A 14319-nucleotide genomic window follows, 5' to 3' on the forward strand; every position below is an offset into this window, starting at 1 on the left:
AATATGATATATATATATATATATATATATATATTACAGGTCTTAGTATGTCTTTAAAAAAAAAGTATTCTGGAATTGGGCTGTAAGGGGTTCCTTTATAAAAGTTCCATCTGGCATATAGCTCGACGGCACAGCACTAGCTCCCATAGATGGCGTTGATGAGTACAGGAACTCCTATACTCATCAGCGCAATCTAGGGGCGCCGGTGCGGGGCAAACGCAAATTAGCCCTTGAGTATATTTTTATCTCCCCTGAAGGAGCCTTAGTAGCTTTGCCGGAAAGAACTATCTACAGTAAATTTTAAAAGTTGGTCACTTGCACGTTTGAAATGCTTCCCCTCATAGCAATATAAAAATGTGACAACAATAACAATATACGTACTAATTATGAATTGGTATAAAAATGTGTCAGTGTCACTTTAAGATATCTCACCTTTACAAAAAAAATGCTTATTATGGAACATGCCTCGGAGAGCGCCATGGTTTTGTTTGAGCATATGACAGGATGTTTTACATTTCCCAGGGTGTGCTGAGCTCCCCCAGGGTGCCTATAATTTATTCAGTGTTGATTTCAGTTTGACTATATTTGTAATGGTGGTCTGACTGGCAACAATGTTATAAATTGCCTTACCAAAAAGCATCCTGTGTAAGTTCACTTGTCATATTTGTCTCAGATATATGAAGACTATTTTTTTAAATAAGGAATTTACAGTGGTTTTTGCACACATTTTCTTTCTTTATCATGGCCAGGAATGAAAAAAGACAAACAATACAATAATACATATATATATAAATTACATAAATATGATTAAATATATTAAAATCCCCCCTGTGCACCTTCCCCCAACTTTTCTATTGAGTTTGCCCCCCCCCACCTGTCAAAGTGCTAGGTGTGGTCGATGACTCTAACCTCACCTTTGTGCTCCACATCCAATCACTATCCAAATCCTGCCGCCTTCACCTTCGTAACATCTCCAAAATACGCCCCTTCCTCACCAATGACACCGCAAAACTACTCATCCACTCCCTTGTTATCTCCCGTCTTGACTATTGCAACTCCCTCCTCATTGGCTTACCTCTACACAGGCTATCCCTCCTTCAGTCTATCATGAATGCAACTGCTTGACTCATCCACCTGACCAACCACTCAGTGGGTCTAACAGAGTTATTCACAAAAGGGTGAAGAGTTTGTAGAACGCAGGAGAAGTGAACAATCTAGGACAACAAAGCTGAACGGGAAAGTGAGCTGAATTGGAGAATGTTGCCAGTTCAGCTATGTTGTCCTAGATTGTTCACTTCTCCTGTCTTCTCCAAACTCTTCACCCTTTTGTGACAATACCTGTAAATATTAACAACCACTTACAAAGCCATCCACAACTCTGCCCCAGCTATATCTCCAACCCCGTCCCAAAGTATCACCCTAATCATCCCCTCCACTTCTGCTCTCTAGCTCCCTCGTCAACTCTTCCAATGCACTTTACTGAAAACTGTCCATACTCTGTCTATTATATACATATAATTCTATCCGGAGAACTGCAAGAGAGGTTTCCTCTCACTTCCTGTTACAGCGACAGGAAAAACAAGGACACGGGCAGCAATAAAAAACTGATCATGGTTCCAGCCTTCCCCTACTCTACTATAAAAAGGCATTTTTATTTCTGTCTGTGTTGCTGTTGGAGGTTTACCAAGACTTCCTGTCTTGCAGGAGAACCGGAAGTGAGGGGAAATGTCTCTAATGGAGCCAGAATAACATTATAACCAAAACAAAGGTTTTAAAATTTCCTTTTCAAACTTAAAATAAAAAAGTTTTGGCTGGACATACTTTTTAAAAATGGCTCAGGAGTGTAAGAAACGGAGACCCGGCCCGCTGTCATACAAATATGTGTTTTGTTTTGCCAGGTATGCGAATTCTTGTCACGCTGCTGCTAGACACCCTCCCGATGTTGGGCAACGTCCTACTGCTTTGCTTCTTCGTGTTCTTCATATTTGGGATTGTTGGCGTCCAGCTCTGGGCTGGTCTGCTGAGAAACCGCTGCTTCCTTCCTGAAAATTTCAGTCTGTAAGTTTGGTGAAATCGGCTCACCGGGATGTTTTTCTGAATGAATAAAAATCGCACAGAGAGCTGTGTTTGATGGTTGGCGGGAGGGCGGACATATTTCCTATTTCTCCGTTCCTCCGCCATGTTCGTTTCTCTGGGACATTCCATCCTGGATGTTTATTGCAGAGCCAACGCAGAGCCATTTACCAGTCTGGGGCAGCGCGACTCTCCTCCTTTCAACAATAAATAATAGCACAGCGGCCGTTCCATGCAGGAACATTAGTGGAATGGCTTCAGTACAAAAGCTGTGAAATAGCACCTAGACGTTCCTGTCTGCAGACTCAATTTTAGAGTGTTATAGCTGCAAACAAATATTTTTTTTTTATTGTTACAGCCGAGATGTTGAAAATCCTAGAAGTAATTTCAAAAGATCTAGTGACAAAATGTATCAAAAGCCAAAAGTTTGTTTTTATGTTGGATATTCGGTGGAACGGTTTATAACCCTTTCACGTTTTCATTACTGTCTGTGTCCCCGATAGGGAGATTTACTCTCTATTAGTTCTGGAGACCACTGTCACTGAAAGTATTGGAAAAAAAATAAAAGGTTGTCAAAAAATGTCTAGGAACAAGAGATATCTTCTCATTTCCTGTTGTATCTACAAGACAGGAAATGAAGGTAAATCTCCCCTAAAGAAGACAAACAGTATAAAAAAAGCTGGCATGGGTTTTAATAATTTTAATTAGGGATGCACCGATACCGTCCCTGCCCAGTCCTGAGATCTAAAACCCAATAAGGGGGCAAAGCTGTGCATGTTTTTTTTTTAATTCCTATACTCTATCCCCTTCTAGTCCTGCTTGCCTGGAATTGGAACAGTACTATCAAACCGAAAACGAAGACGAAAACCCATTCATCTGTTCCCAAGCCCGTGAAAACGGCATGCGTTATTGCCGCAGCGTCCCAATGCGTAAAGAAGAAGGACTGGAGTGTACACTGGATTATAATTACTACAATAACACCAGCAATACTTCATGTGTCAATTGGAATCAATATTACACCAACTGTTCTGCTGGAGAACACAATCCTTTTAAAGGTGCTATCAATTTTGATAATATTGGCTATGCTTGGATAGCAATTTTTCAGGTGAGCGTTTTATACGTATGTGTATTTATGTGGCTCTAAAAACAAACACAGTACTTTAAAGGATTACTTTAAAGAAACTTTGCAGCCTGTATGGTTGTGGTGAGGAGGTTCAAATGGAATTAAAGGGAAACTGTAATAGTTTGCGGCCAATTTTAGTTTATATTATGTAGTTTGTAGATCCTCAAATAATCTCTGAATTGGTGCTGGCACTGTCCTTCCTTCGGGAGGGTGGCTACTTTTGTTCTCTAGCTGAGTAGGAATGAGTGACACAAGGGGGGTGATTTACTAACCTAAACGCACGCACCAGGTGCGTGTGATTTTCACACAGCAAAACGTATTTATCAACCAAAAAGTCTCTAAAAGCATATTTCCACTAATGCCATATATGGAAAAATCATGCACATGATGCATATATAATGCTGCTTCACAGTTTAGACAAAAATGGTTAGCTCATGCATTTATATTCCTGCATTCATCAACGCAAGCAACACAACATAGAGCTAATTTACACAACATCACCTTGCAATTCATACAGGGCTTTGCACAACACACCTGCTGGGTGTGTACACACTACAAAGGTGCCTAGATTCCACCCATAGATCATGCTGGGAGGGAACACACTACAGAGGTGTATACTTGTTCGTGGTGTGTTTATAAGGTTAGTAAATCAACCCCAAGGGGTCTATTGATAAATGTTTTCACCCAAGATTAATACAACTTTTACCCAAGTGACATTAAACTCAGTTAAATCTAAAAAATACCTTTAAGTACCTAAAGTATTAACAAAAATGTATCTTATTGGAGTATCACTCGGCTGTAGATCCTCAAATCATCTCTGAATTGGTGCTGACACTGTCCTTCCTTCTGGGGGGGGGGGGCAGCTTTTGTTCCCAACGGTCATTGTTTGTGTTGTAAGGTAGCCACCACTCCAAGTTCCCTCCCGTGATGGATTACAATCTCATGTCTAGTTTACTCATTTGTATTGAGATTGTAGTCCATCAAGGGAGTGCGTTTAGAGCGGTGACTACTTTACAACACACACAGGGGCCATGGGGAACAAAAGTAGCCCCCCCTCCAGAAGGAAGGACAGTGTCAGCACCAATTCAGAGGTAATCAGTTAAGGTACTTGAATGTATTTTTAAGATTGAACTCCTGAATTTAGTGTCACTTTAATCTTGAGTGAAAGTTGTGTTAATCATGGGTGAAAACATTTATAAGTAGACCCCTTATCTCACTCTTTCCTGTTCGTCTAGAGCCTACATTACCACTGCAGAGAAGGTTCACCTTAATTTTGTGGCCAACTCCATTAACCACTTTCCAGTCCATTGTCTAGAAGTAGCCCTAGCAAAGGCTTTGTTTTGGTGCCCTGCTTATCACCTTGTCTTTAGGTGGGCCCTGGTCTCTGGTTTCTAAATATGTTTCTGGATGTTGAAGATGTGCAGGCACAGCTGGAGAAGAGAAAGGCAACACGTGCACACTACACATTACACACATCTCTGCATCTAACGTGTTGAAGGCACGTGTCATCTCTTTCCTCTCCGGCTGTTTCTCTCTGCCCTACTTAGATGACAAATGGACACTTTCATTATAGCAGTGTGTGATATCAAAGCTGCTTCTCATTAATATATAAATACATACAGGGTAAATAACCTCCCATGTCTCGTCCTCTAATGCATATAAGGTAATGTATATTGCATAAAAACATAGAATAATTTAGAAGTCTACCGCAGCGAATCCTGTGCGGAGCTGCACGTTGCACTTAAGAGAAGTTCACTGGAGGTGCACAGAATGCATTTAATATGTGTAGAGTTTAACGCAGGAGTCTACATTACAAGTATCCTCACATGTTATGAAAGCATAACACATCCAAAAAGCACACATTTCATTTTTAAAGAAGAGCTCTAGCTAAAGCAGATTTGGCTTGTAGAAAATGTGTTTGGCTCCACTTGTCCTCGTATCGTACTGCAAGTCTACCAGGCCACGACTAATGATGTGAAACATCTGCAATGCTAAGACTCTTTTCATACTTTTGCATGGCAGTAATGCACAATAAAATGCATGTTACTGCAACACACGATAACGTACAAAGTGCAGTGTGTTGTGGCACAATTCATTTTAAGTGACATTCGAGTGCACGTAGCTAGCACACCACATTGCATAGATGTGACCCATCTGTGCGTTGTGGTGCATTGCATTAAAAACAATGCTGAGGTTCTATTACAACTTGTATTGTGGTGCATTGTCACCCCTTTCCAAATGAATAAACTAGAGCTCTTCTTTAGAAATTAAATGTGTGCTTTTTTAGATGTGTATTGCTCCAATAACACGTGAGCAGCTTAACATACCTCAATGTAGCGGATCTCTTAGCGTTGACACCTTTTCTGAGAATGTCAATTTTTACCGACAACACGTCCCCAATTACCACCTAGCTGACAACCCTAAGAATGCTTCTGGTAGCCAGAGACCATGTACTCTTTGCCCAGGTTTCATTTAAAATAACAACGTGGTATTGTTCAAGTATCCCTCTTAAGTCTTCTCAAGTGTACGTTTTAACGATAAGTTAGAGCCCCCTCGGGACAGTACAGTTGCTGGGCATAGTATAAGAAGAGGAAGATATACTCCAGTTATCAAGTCATGGACAGGTTATAGTCCTGCCCAACACTTTTTTTTTTCTGCTCTGGAGGTGAATCCCTCCTGAACCTGCAGAAGGGGAACAGATGTACACGGTTGGATCCCTCTTCAATAGCTGCAAGCAGGTAAAAACTTTCTGAGCTTGTAAGGAAAATACCGTTCAACGCTAACATTTTTAGGCATTGGGGACACCCTGGTCACACAACCCATACAACGTCCTTCTTTTCCTATAAAGGAAAAAAAAAAAAACACCAAAAATACTTTATCTTTCTAATACATTTACCAACACAACTTCAGGGAAAAAAAAACCAAACTAACAATACACTAGCAATATCGTAAAATATCTCTACTGTCCAATCCAAAAAAAATCAGATAAAAGTATCCAAATAAACCTTCTGTAGGACTTAAATAATGCATTAATATATACAAACCAATGCAGATAAATATTAAACAAATAATATCATGGATTTTAGTTTGAAAGTGTGACTTTATCATCAAAAGCGGCACAGTCAGGAGTTATGTTACTCTGGACCAGCACTGCTGGTTATAGTTGGCTTACAGTCATTATAGGGACATCCAGTAGATTTTGAGTAAGACCTGGAGAGACCCCTGCTACTGTGTACACATTTTATGTTGAACTTTGTGTTTTCTTTTCTAGTTCTCCTTTAAGCGAGGCTTCAGCCTTGCTAAAAGTTATACTGGGACTTTGATGCCATCTAGTGTTGTACATGTCAAAGATTTAAAGGCTTTTTATTAGCTTAACTGGGCCAAAAATTGTGACGGGTGTACAGCACTTTGGTAGCGGCAGATAACTTTCTCCTTCCTCGTGGCCTAAGGGAGCTGCATTCAGTCATATTACCTTTAACACAAAACCATCAGGTTAGAAATTGATAAAGATAAAAAAAATACATCCTAAAAGCAGGCACCTATGGTGTAGCGCATTGGTGGATAAATCATAGGAGCCAGGTCGCCAGTGCTCCTTAATATTTACAACCAGCACCTAACTTTTGAGGTTCTCTCTAGTTGATGGAGCTGGCTTCTAAAAAAAATCCTGCTAGCTCCTGAATTGGACAGACTGGCTCCTGAATTCCCTATTGATTTGTCCACCAGTGGTGTAGCATAATGGCTTGGTGGTCAGCAGTCCTGCTTTTGAGGCTGCTGTCTGCCTGCTGCATGCTCTCTCCATGCTTGGTTTTCTCCCACAATAGAAAAACACACAGGTAAGTTCCTTGGCACACAATAGTGTTTCATGAGAAGGAAGCGCCAAGGTAAAGACCCTAGAGGAGCCCAATAGATAATAGTAATAACTGTGCATATTTGTGATAGTATTAAGCCTTGAAAAGATCGCACATGGGGCACATGACAATCTACCTCTGCATTTGGAGAAATATATGAGAATAACTGTTTAATCGCAAAATTAGGATGTATTTGTTTAACACTTGAGATTGCGGAGGAAGCGCTTGGTGGATATAATGGGTCACATTCAGTATATGGCATATGTATTGACATGTTAACTATCCACATACATACTGCAAGCCTATGAAAGAATGGACATATTTGTGCAATATGGTATGATTCATTTGGGGACTCCAGGAGTCATAAGGACCATGTGAAGATATTTTTATTCATATGGAGAAGTAAGGCTGGGGGAATCCGAGTATATCATTGTTCACCAGATAAATGTTATGAGAAAGGACCCCTTGGGGTCAATGTGGGACAGCCATAACATCTTGGACTTTATATGCACAAGGGCTTAGAAAAGGTTATCCTTTTAGTTTAGTATGAACCAGAAGTGTTCAGTATGTCATATATCATAGAGGTATTCCTTCTCTAATCAAGTGCTGTTTAAATGTGGTGGTACCCCAGGTTAGCTGGGCTTTTTAAGGTTTTCATGGTGGTGGTACATTTTGTGCTTTATGCAAAATGCTTCTATTCTCACCTTTTGAGATGATATAGAGTGATCAAGCACCGCATTTGTGTGTTTTTGCAGTTGTAGAACAATGTACGGTAAGTATTAAAGAGCAGTGGGGGAACTGAGGCGGTGGCGTTTTATGTATTGTTAGTTGGCTTCCTCCCCATTGGCCCTAATATGTATAACCCATTCAATTGTAAGCCCCTTTGGGAGTTCATATGGTTTAACATTTTCTGTAAAGTGCTACAATAAAGATGTTAGTGATAGTTAAAATGCATAAAAATAAATGTTGAATTCTGACTTGCAACCAATCAGACACTTTTATTTTCTCACTTGAGCTAGAGGAAGGAGCAGCTGGAATCCGATTGACCAATTTGAACAACATACGTTCTCTGGTGTTATGTGAATGAGCTTTATTTGTTAAAGTGTCTGAGAAAAGAACTATCTCATACAGTCTCTATTACCCCATAGCAAGTAATCAGGTTCAAGGTGACTTTGCCCATATACTGTACCACATTCTGGGTTCTCCGATGGATATTGAGGGCCCATTGTCCTTCTCTTTTTGCTAATAGAAGCTTTTTTTTCTTTGTCTTTCAGGTGATAACTCTAGAAGGCTGGGTGGACATCATGTATTTTGTCATGGATGCTCACTCCTTTTACAACTTCATTTACTTTATCCTTCTAATTATTGTAAGTTCCCTTTCTTATATCTTATAAGGGTTCAGTTCAGAACGTTACAGACGGTCTGTACGGATTGATGGGAAGGCTCTGAGGGCTTTATTTAATAACACAACAAATTCTCTGAAGAAATAATTGTTCTAGCCGCACATAGCAACCATTATCCCTTTCCTGCCGTAGGACAAGTGAAATCTGGTTGCAGTGGGCAACAACACTAGGGGAGATTTAGATAATAAGAAAGAAAAGATTAAACTGTGGAAGAAAAACAATTTAAGTAAAAATAATGGGAACATTGGCAATACCTCCTTCTAAATGTTAAATAGCTGCAACAAAGGAAAAGGAGAACAGAAAATACGAGGAAGTTTCTAAAAAAAAAGGGAAAAAATGTCAAAGATAAATTTTAGTGAATTTAAGAAAATTAAAGTTTTAGAAACTCTAAGGGGAGAGTGACTATGGATCATTTACATGTTGTATATGGTATAATTATAGTGGGCAACAAAAATAGTTTAAAGTGACATTAAACCCTCAGATTTTTTAACATAAAACAATACTGCAATGTGTGGCTTACTGTAATGCATGGTTGTTTCCCTTCTCTTTGCTGCTCTTCCTTTTAAATCCGTATCTCTTCTCATGCTGGGCAGAACTTCTGTTTTGCAGTAGACTGCCTTGTCTCAGGAATGGATACGGTGTCTGTGTATTAGTTTCTATAGGCTTGTAACCTGAGCCAGCACTACAGGAAGAGGCCCTGAGCTGAAAAGGGAAGTTCTCCCCAAGCATGAGAAGACATGAGGATTTAAAAGGAAGAGCAGCAAAGAGAAGGGAAACAACCATGGATTACAGTAAGGCACACATTACAGTATTGGTTTATGTTAAAAAATCTGAGGGTTTAATGTCACTTTAAGGAAACTGCAATCATAGTACTATCATAGTAATCTCTGTGTAAATTTTATTGTCTCATTCTGCCATTTGTAAGTGGATGAAGTAAAAGTGGATTCACCTATACACTGAGTGGCCAGATTATTATGACCACCTGACGTTTGTAGGCAAATTAGCTATAATTAGCTATAATTTTGCGCTGAAGTTGCTAGAGCGCCAGACCATTATAAATAGGGCAGCAGGTTGTTTACCACGACAGTAGAAGTGATTTTTTTTCTGAAGATACGGGGAAACAACGCGATTTAACAGCCTTTGAACATGGGATGATTGTTGGCGCTCTGAGCATGGAGCGAGTATCGTCAAAACAGCAGAATTCGTTAAATGTTCAAGAGCAGCTGTTGTTAAAGTGTTTAAAGACTGGACTGTCAGCCGAAAATCTGGGTCTGAACGTGCGAATTGTGGCCGTCAGCGACTAGTCAATGTTAGGGCAGAACGGAGAGTGACAAGACTGGTACAAGACAACAGAAGGGCAACAGTGCAGTGTCAGATTCCTCGCACCACCTTTCATCATCTCGTGGAGTCATGAGGCGGCCCAACGAAGTACTGATGGGGTGGTCATAATAATCTGGCCACTCAGTGTATATTATATTGGTATATTTAAAATATAAAACCTTATATAAATTTATATTTTAGTAAAGTAGAGGATTGTACTTAATTGTCTTCCTTGTAAGTAACTTGCAGGTGACGTACATTGACAGCTGAATTTTCTTAGAAATGGTTTTAAAATATTGAGCGATAGGTCATTTATGTATTGGGCCTTAGTTATCAGGCCAATAGCATCCTCAAAAGCAGGTCAACAATTACAGCCCTCATAGTTCTCTCTGGAAAGGTTCACGTTATAGTATAGCTAAAGCCAACACTTTCTTTAGTTTTGGATGAACGGTTTAAACCCCTGTCAGTTTGTTTTTGCTCTTGGTGGCCCTTTTGGGGAGATTGTTCTTCACTTCCTGTCTCGAAATAACATAAGAAGTAAGAGAAGATATCTGCAAATCCTCTTTTAGGCAGTAGTTACTGGAACAAGTGTCCCTCCCAAGTCCTGGTAACAGTGGTCTTCAGGAAAAGTAGATAGGGTGAAGCTCTCCAACAGGCACAAAGACAACAATATAAGCCTGACAGAGGTTCTGATCCTTCCTTTCTTTATCCAAAGATGATAGTAGATACGCTTTCAGACTTTCAATGTTTCTGCCAGTAATTTGTCTGTGTATTTTATAGCTTAAGAATACATTAGTTTGAGTTTGTTTTAGTCAGAGCAACCCATCAAAGCTGCAAATAATAATCAATGGACTCCTGGTGTGGCATTTACATATATAAATATATCCTAGCTTTGACAGTTTTGCATTGTTTGGAAACATGGCATAAACTAGATTCCACTTTAATGTGATGTCTTAATCTTCCATTTGTTTAGATTGGATCATTTTTCATGATCAACCTTTGTCTAGTGGTCATAGCTACACAGTTTTCCGAAACGAAGCAACGGGAGAGCCAACTGATGAAGGAGCAAAGGGTCCGCTTCCTTTCCAATGCCAGCACGTTAGCCAGCTTCTCTGAACCCGGCAGCTGTTATGATGAGCTACTCAAGTACTTGGTCTATGTGACCCGCAAGGCCAGCAAGCGGCTAGTCCAGTTTTACCGAGCATCTGCCTTCAAATTTGGGTTAAGTTCTAGCCCGGTAGTGAAGAGCACCACTGAGAAGCCCAACCGCAAGCATAGGAGAAGAAGGTCTTCTGTCCATCATCTAATCCATCATCACCACCATCACCATCACCACTATCACCTGGGAAATGGGAGCTTGCGAGCACCACAAGCCAGCCCAGAGCTCAGCGAAGTGGAAACCAGTTCTCCTCATAATGGAACTAGATTATTGCTACCCTTTCCAGGGACCCAGGCCTCGCCAATTGCCTCTGCCTCTAACACACAATCCATTCATAGCATCTACCATGCTGATTGTCACCTTGAACCTGTGCATTGTGTGCCTGTGTTTGTGCAGTCTGGCTCTGGTACGGCCAATCCAGAGGTTGCCCAAAGGAGTATTGCAGGGAATAAAAACTATCCTACCGTACACCTGAGTTTATCCCAGGAAATGCAGAAGAAGACAGAACAAACAGAAGAGACAGAGAACCCTTTGATCTCAAATGACACCAACTTGTATACAGGGCAAATGTTTAATTCAATGAACAGGCTTCTAGAGACCCAAAGTACAGGTATGGGAATATAAAATAATGCTTTAAACTCTAGTAAGTTTATCCAAGCAGGTTGCATCAACCATGGGCTTATTAAATGTCTTTAGGATACCAACAGTTAATGAAATGTAAATCCATACTCTCAGCCTCTGCTGTTTAGTGCTCTATTAAATCCAGGAATCTCTAACCCATTTTCTGTGTTTAGCGCTTAGAGTGGTCCATCTCAAAAGAGTGCAGGGAAATGACCTCTAGAAGCGGCAAAGAGATCCATGTTGCAGTGGGATACCAGAATCCATTTATATGTTAAATGCACATAAATTCTCAGCTCTTCGCAATATTTTTATGAATTTCATGATTTGAGTATTATTCCCGCAGTTTCAGACACCATTTAATTAGGAAGATCTCTTTTCTAATCCCTTGCGAGATATATAAATATCAGTGCATAATTCAGCTGCCTATGATTCATTCCTATCAATTTTGGGTTGACTGACCCTTTATAAAAAGGTCATAGTTCTGTTTTACCATTTTAGGTTCCATTTTGAATGTGAGTGCATAAAGCAGAGAAATGTTATAACTGTGGCTGAGTTATAGAATCTTGGGGAGGGAGAGAGACCTTTTTTGCCAAGACCACGGAATATGAGAAGCTGGTTGCTGACAGATCTGGTCAGTGTCTACCTAAAACTGATTTATCCCCTTGCTTGTTTTTCCATATGACTAAATGTAGCATTTAGCAGGAGTTGGATGATCGTATTACTGAAGCAAGAAAATTCATGCCTGTGGCAGCAGTGTCAGAGCAGGGTTTTCGGGAGGGAATGTTTAGCATGTCCTGTCCAAGATCCTTAGATGTTATGAGATGCCAACAGGTGATAGAACCTATCTTTATCCATCCAACTTCCCTTTCAAGCAAACCTGTTTTAAAGTACTTCAAAAGTATTAGTCCTACCTTAACCCAGGCACCACAAGATTGCTTTTATAATTTTCAGCAAGTAATACCCCCTGATAATGGATTTGCTTTGGTATTTAAAGCATGATGTTGCCATTTCTCCCACTTTGGGGAGTTTTGCCCCTTGGAGCTAAGCCCATCTCCATTGAGAAAACACCAATAGCCAAAAACTGAGTTCTAATTGAACCAAAGGGTGTATCTCCAGGCTTAGACCTAAACCTAAGGATGTGGAGCCCTCAATATGAAATGGATCAAAGATCAGAGGGGTGCACACTGGATCCTCCTAGATATATCAGAAGCTGTTGGGTTATTTAACTCATCTAGAATGGAAATATCAATTTAGGGCAGGCTGATCCTTGAACGTAACTAGTTTCCTTTCTCCTTGAATGCTATTATAACGCTGTATGATTACAACAAGAATATATAAATGTCAAACCCTAGTCTGGTGACACCTGGATAATGCCTCACCTTAAAGTGGACTGACTCTATTAAAGTAAAGTATTGCGCAAAAAATTTGCCAGGTACCCGGGAGAAGCTATCATTTTGCTTGTCAGACGTTGTTAGTTATGCTTCACTAACAACATAGTAGGGGATTGACTGATATTGCATATATCATCTTATTCAAAATTAGGTTCATTACCTTCCACATTACCTTACACTATGAGGGCATAAGTAGCTGGCTTAGTGGTTGACCCATCACAGAGGTCCTGTACAGGGCCGGATTTCCCACAAGACCAACCAAGGCCCGATCTCGGGGCAGCAGGGTGTAGAGGGGCGGCAGGGGTGTGGAATTCCTATATCCGATGCCCAGGACATGCAGTTCCGGGCGCCGGGCGGGTAGTTGTTTTCTACATTTAGCCCTGCTTTGGGCAAGCAGAGCTAAATGTACAGCGGGGAAGCCGCCGCTTGTTTTGTACAAGTGATCTTGGCGATGTCGCCGAGATCCCTTGTGTGCAGCCTGCATGTCTGCCATTCTCCATGAGGGGGGGGGAGAGAGGGGGGGTTGGCGAGTATGGGGATCTCATTCAGATTGCAGCAATATGCATGCTTCTGAAAACACACCGACACATTCTCTACCATAATAACAATCATGATAAATAGAACTGTAGCTTCTGCTCTCCATGTGCATTGTGTTCTGCAATCTATGCAACACTTGAAAAACAACAATTTATTCTTGTCCTATACATCATTGTTTAAAGGGTCAATATTTTCCATACATGTAAAATGTAATATATATCTTACCTCATCTATTCTCAACCAAGGTTCTGTGGAACCCTAGAGATCCACCAGAGGTTGCTAGGGGTTCCTTGAGCTGTGGTTGGTTGACCTCCCATTTAATGGTTCCTGCGGCATTACATCAATGATCGTTTTAGCTCTCTGTAAGTAATGGCATTTTGACCACCACTGTAAAGGGGCATTCTTTCCATTGACTACCAATGTAAATAGCTTTTTTTCACAGACCCCTGATGAATTGGTATTAGCAACGGTTCCCTGAGACCTGAAATTTTAAGGGTTCCTGTAGGGTAAAAAAGTTGCCTTACATAGTACAAAGATCTTCTTTACAATAGTTGCACATCTATTTTCAAAATTTTGCAATTATTAGTATATTTAACTAAATATGGGATAGCCTACAATAACTCCTTAAACTCTACCCTCTGGTTACTGTATTACAACTAAAAAAATGCCCATCCTTCTTTTTGCTTAAATAAAGGATATTATTACTCAAATGTAAAAGCAGTTGAACCATGATGAAGGTGTGGGCTGCATACCAATTCCAGAGCAGTAAAACTGAAACTATTCAGCTTCACTCTGTGACATCACAGCTATTGAGCAATATGCAGCCCGGTAGTCCATTTGAGGC

At 40.4% G+C, this 14319-nt stretch overlaps 1 protein-coding gene across 3 annotated transcripts in view; it reads left to right on the forward strand.

Moving 5' to 3' along the window:
* The window catches only part of CACNA1G (calcium voltage-gated channel subunit alpha1 G), a 166546-nt gene that overhangs the window by 97002 nt on the left and 55225 nt on the right, over positions 1 to 14319 (forward strand). For all 3 annotated transcript variants that reach the window (XM_018567867.1, XM_018567869.1, XM_018567868.1), the window contains exons 5-8: positions 1899 to 2058; positions 2887 to 3178; positions 8319 to 8411; positions 10741 to 11536. In XM_018567867.1, the coding sequence (XP_018423369.1) occupies positions 1899 to 2058; positions 2887 to 3178; positions 8319 to 8411; positions 10741 to 11536 (1341 nt within the window). The remainder of the gene's footprint in view (positions 1 to 1898; positions 2059 to 2886; positions 3179 to 8318; positions 8412 to 10740; positions 11537 to 14319) is intronic.

This window comes from Nanorana parkeri, unplaced genomic scaffold, assembly GCF_000935625.1.
Source record: "Nanorana parkeri isolate BGI_ZX_2015 unplaced genomic scaffold, ASM93562v1 scaffold1106, whole genome shotgun sequence".
Taxonomy (NCBI): Eukaryota; Metazoa; Chordata; class Amphibia; order Anura; family Dicroglossidae; genus Nanorana; species Nanorana parkeri.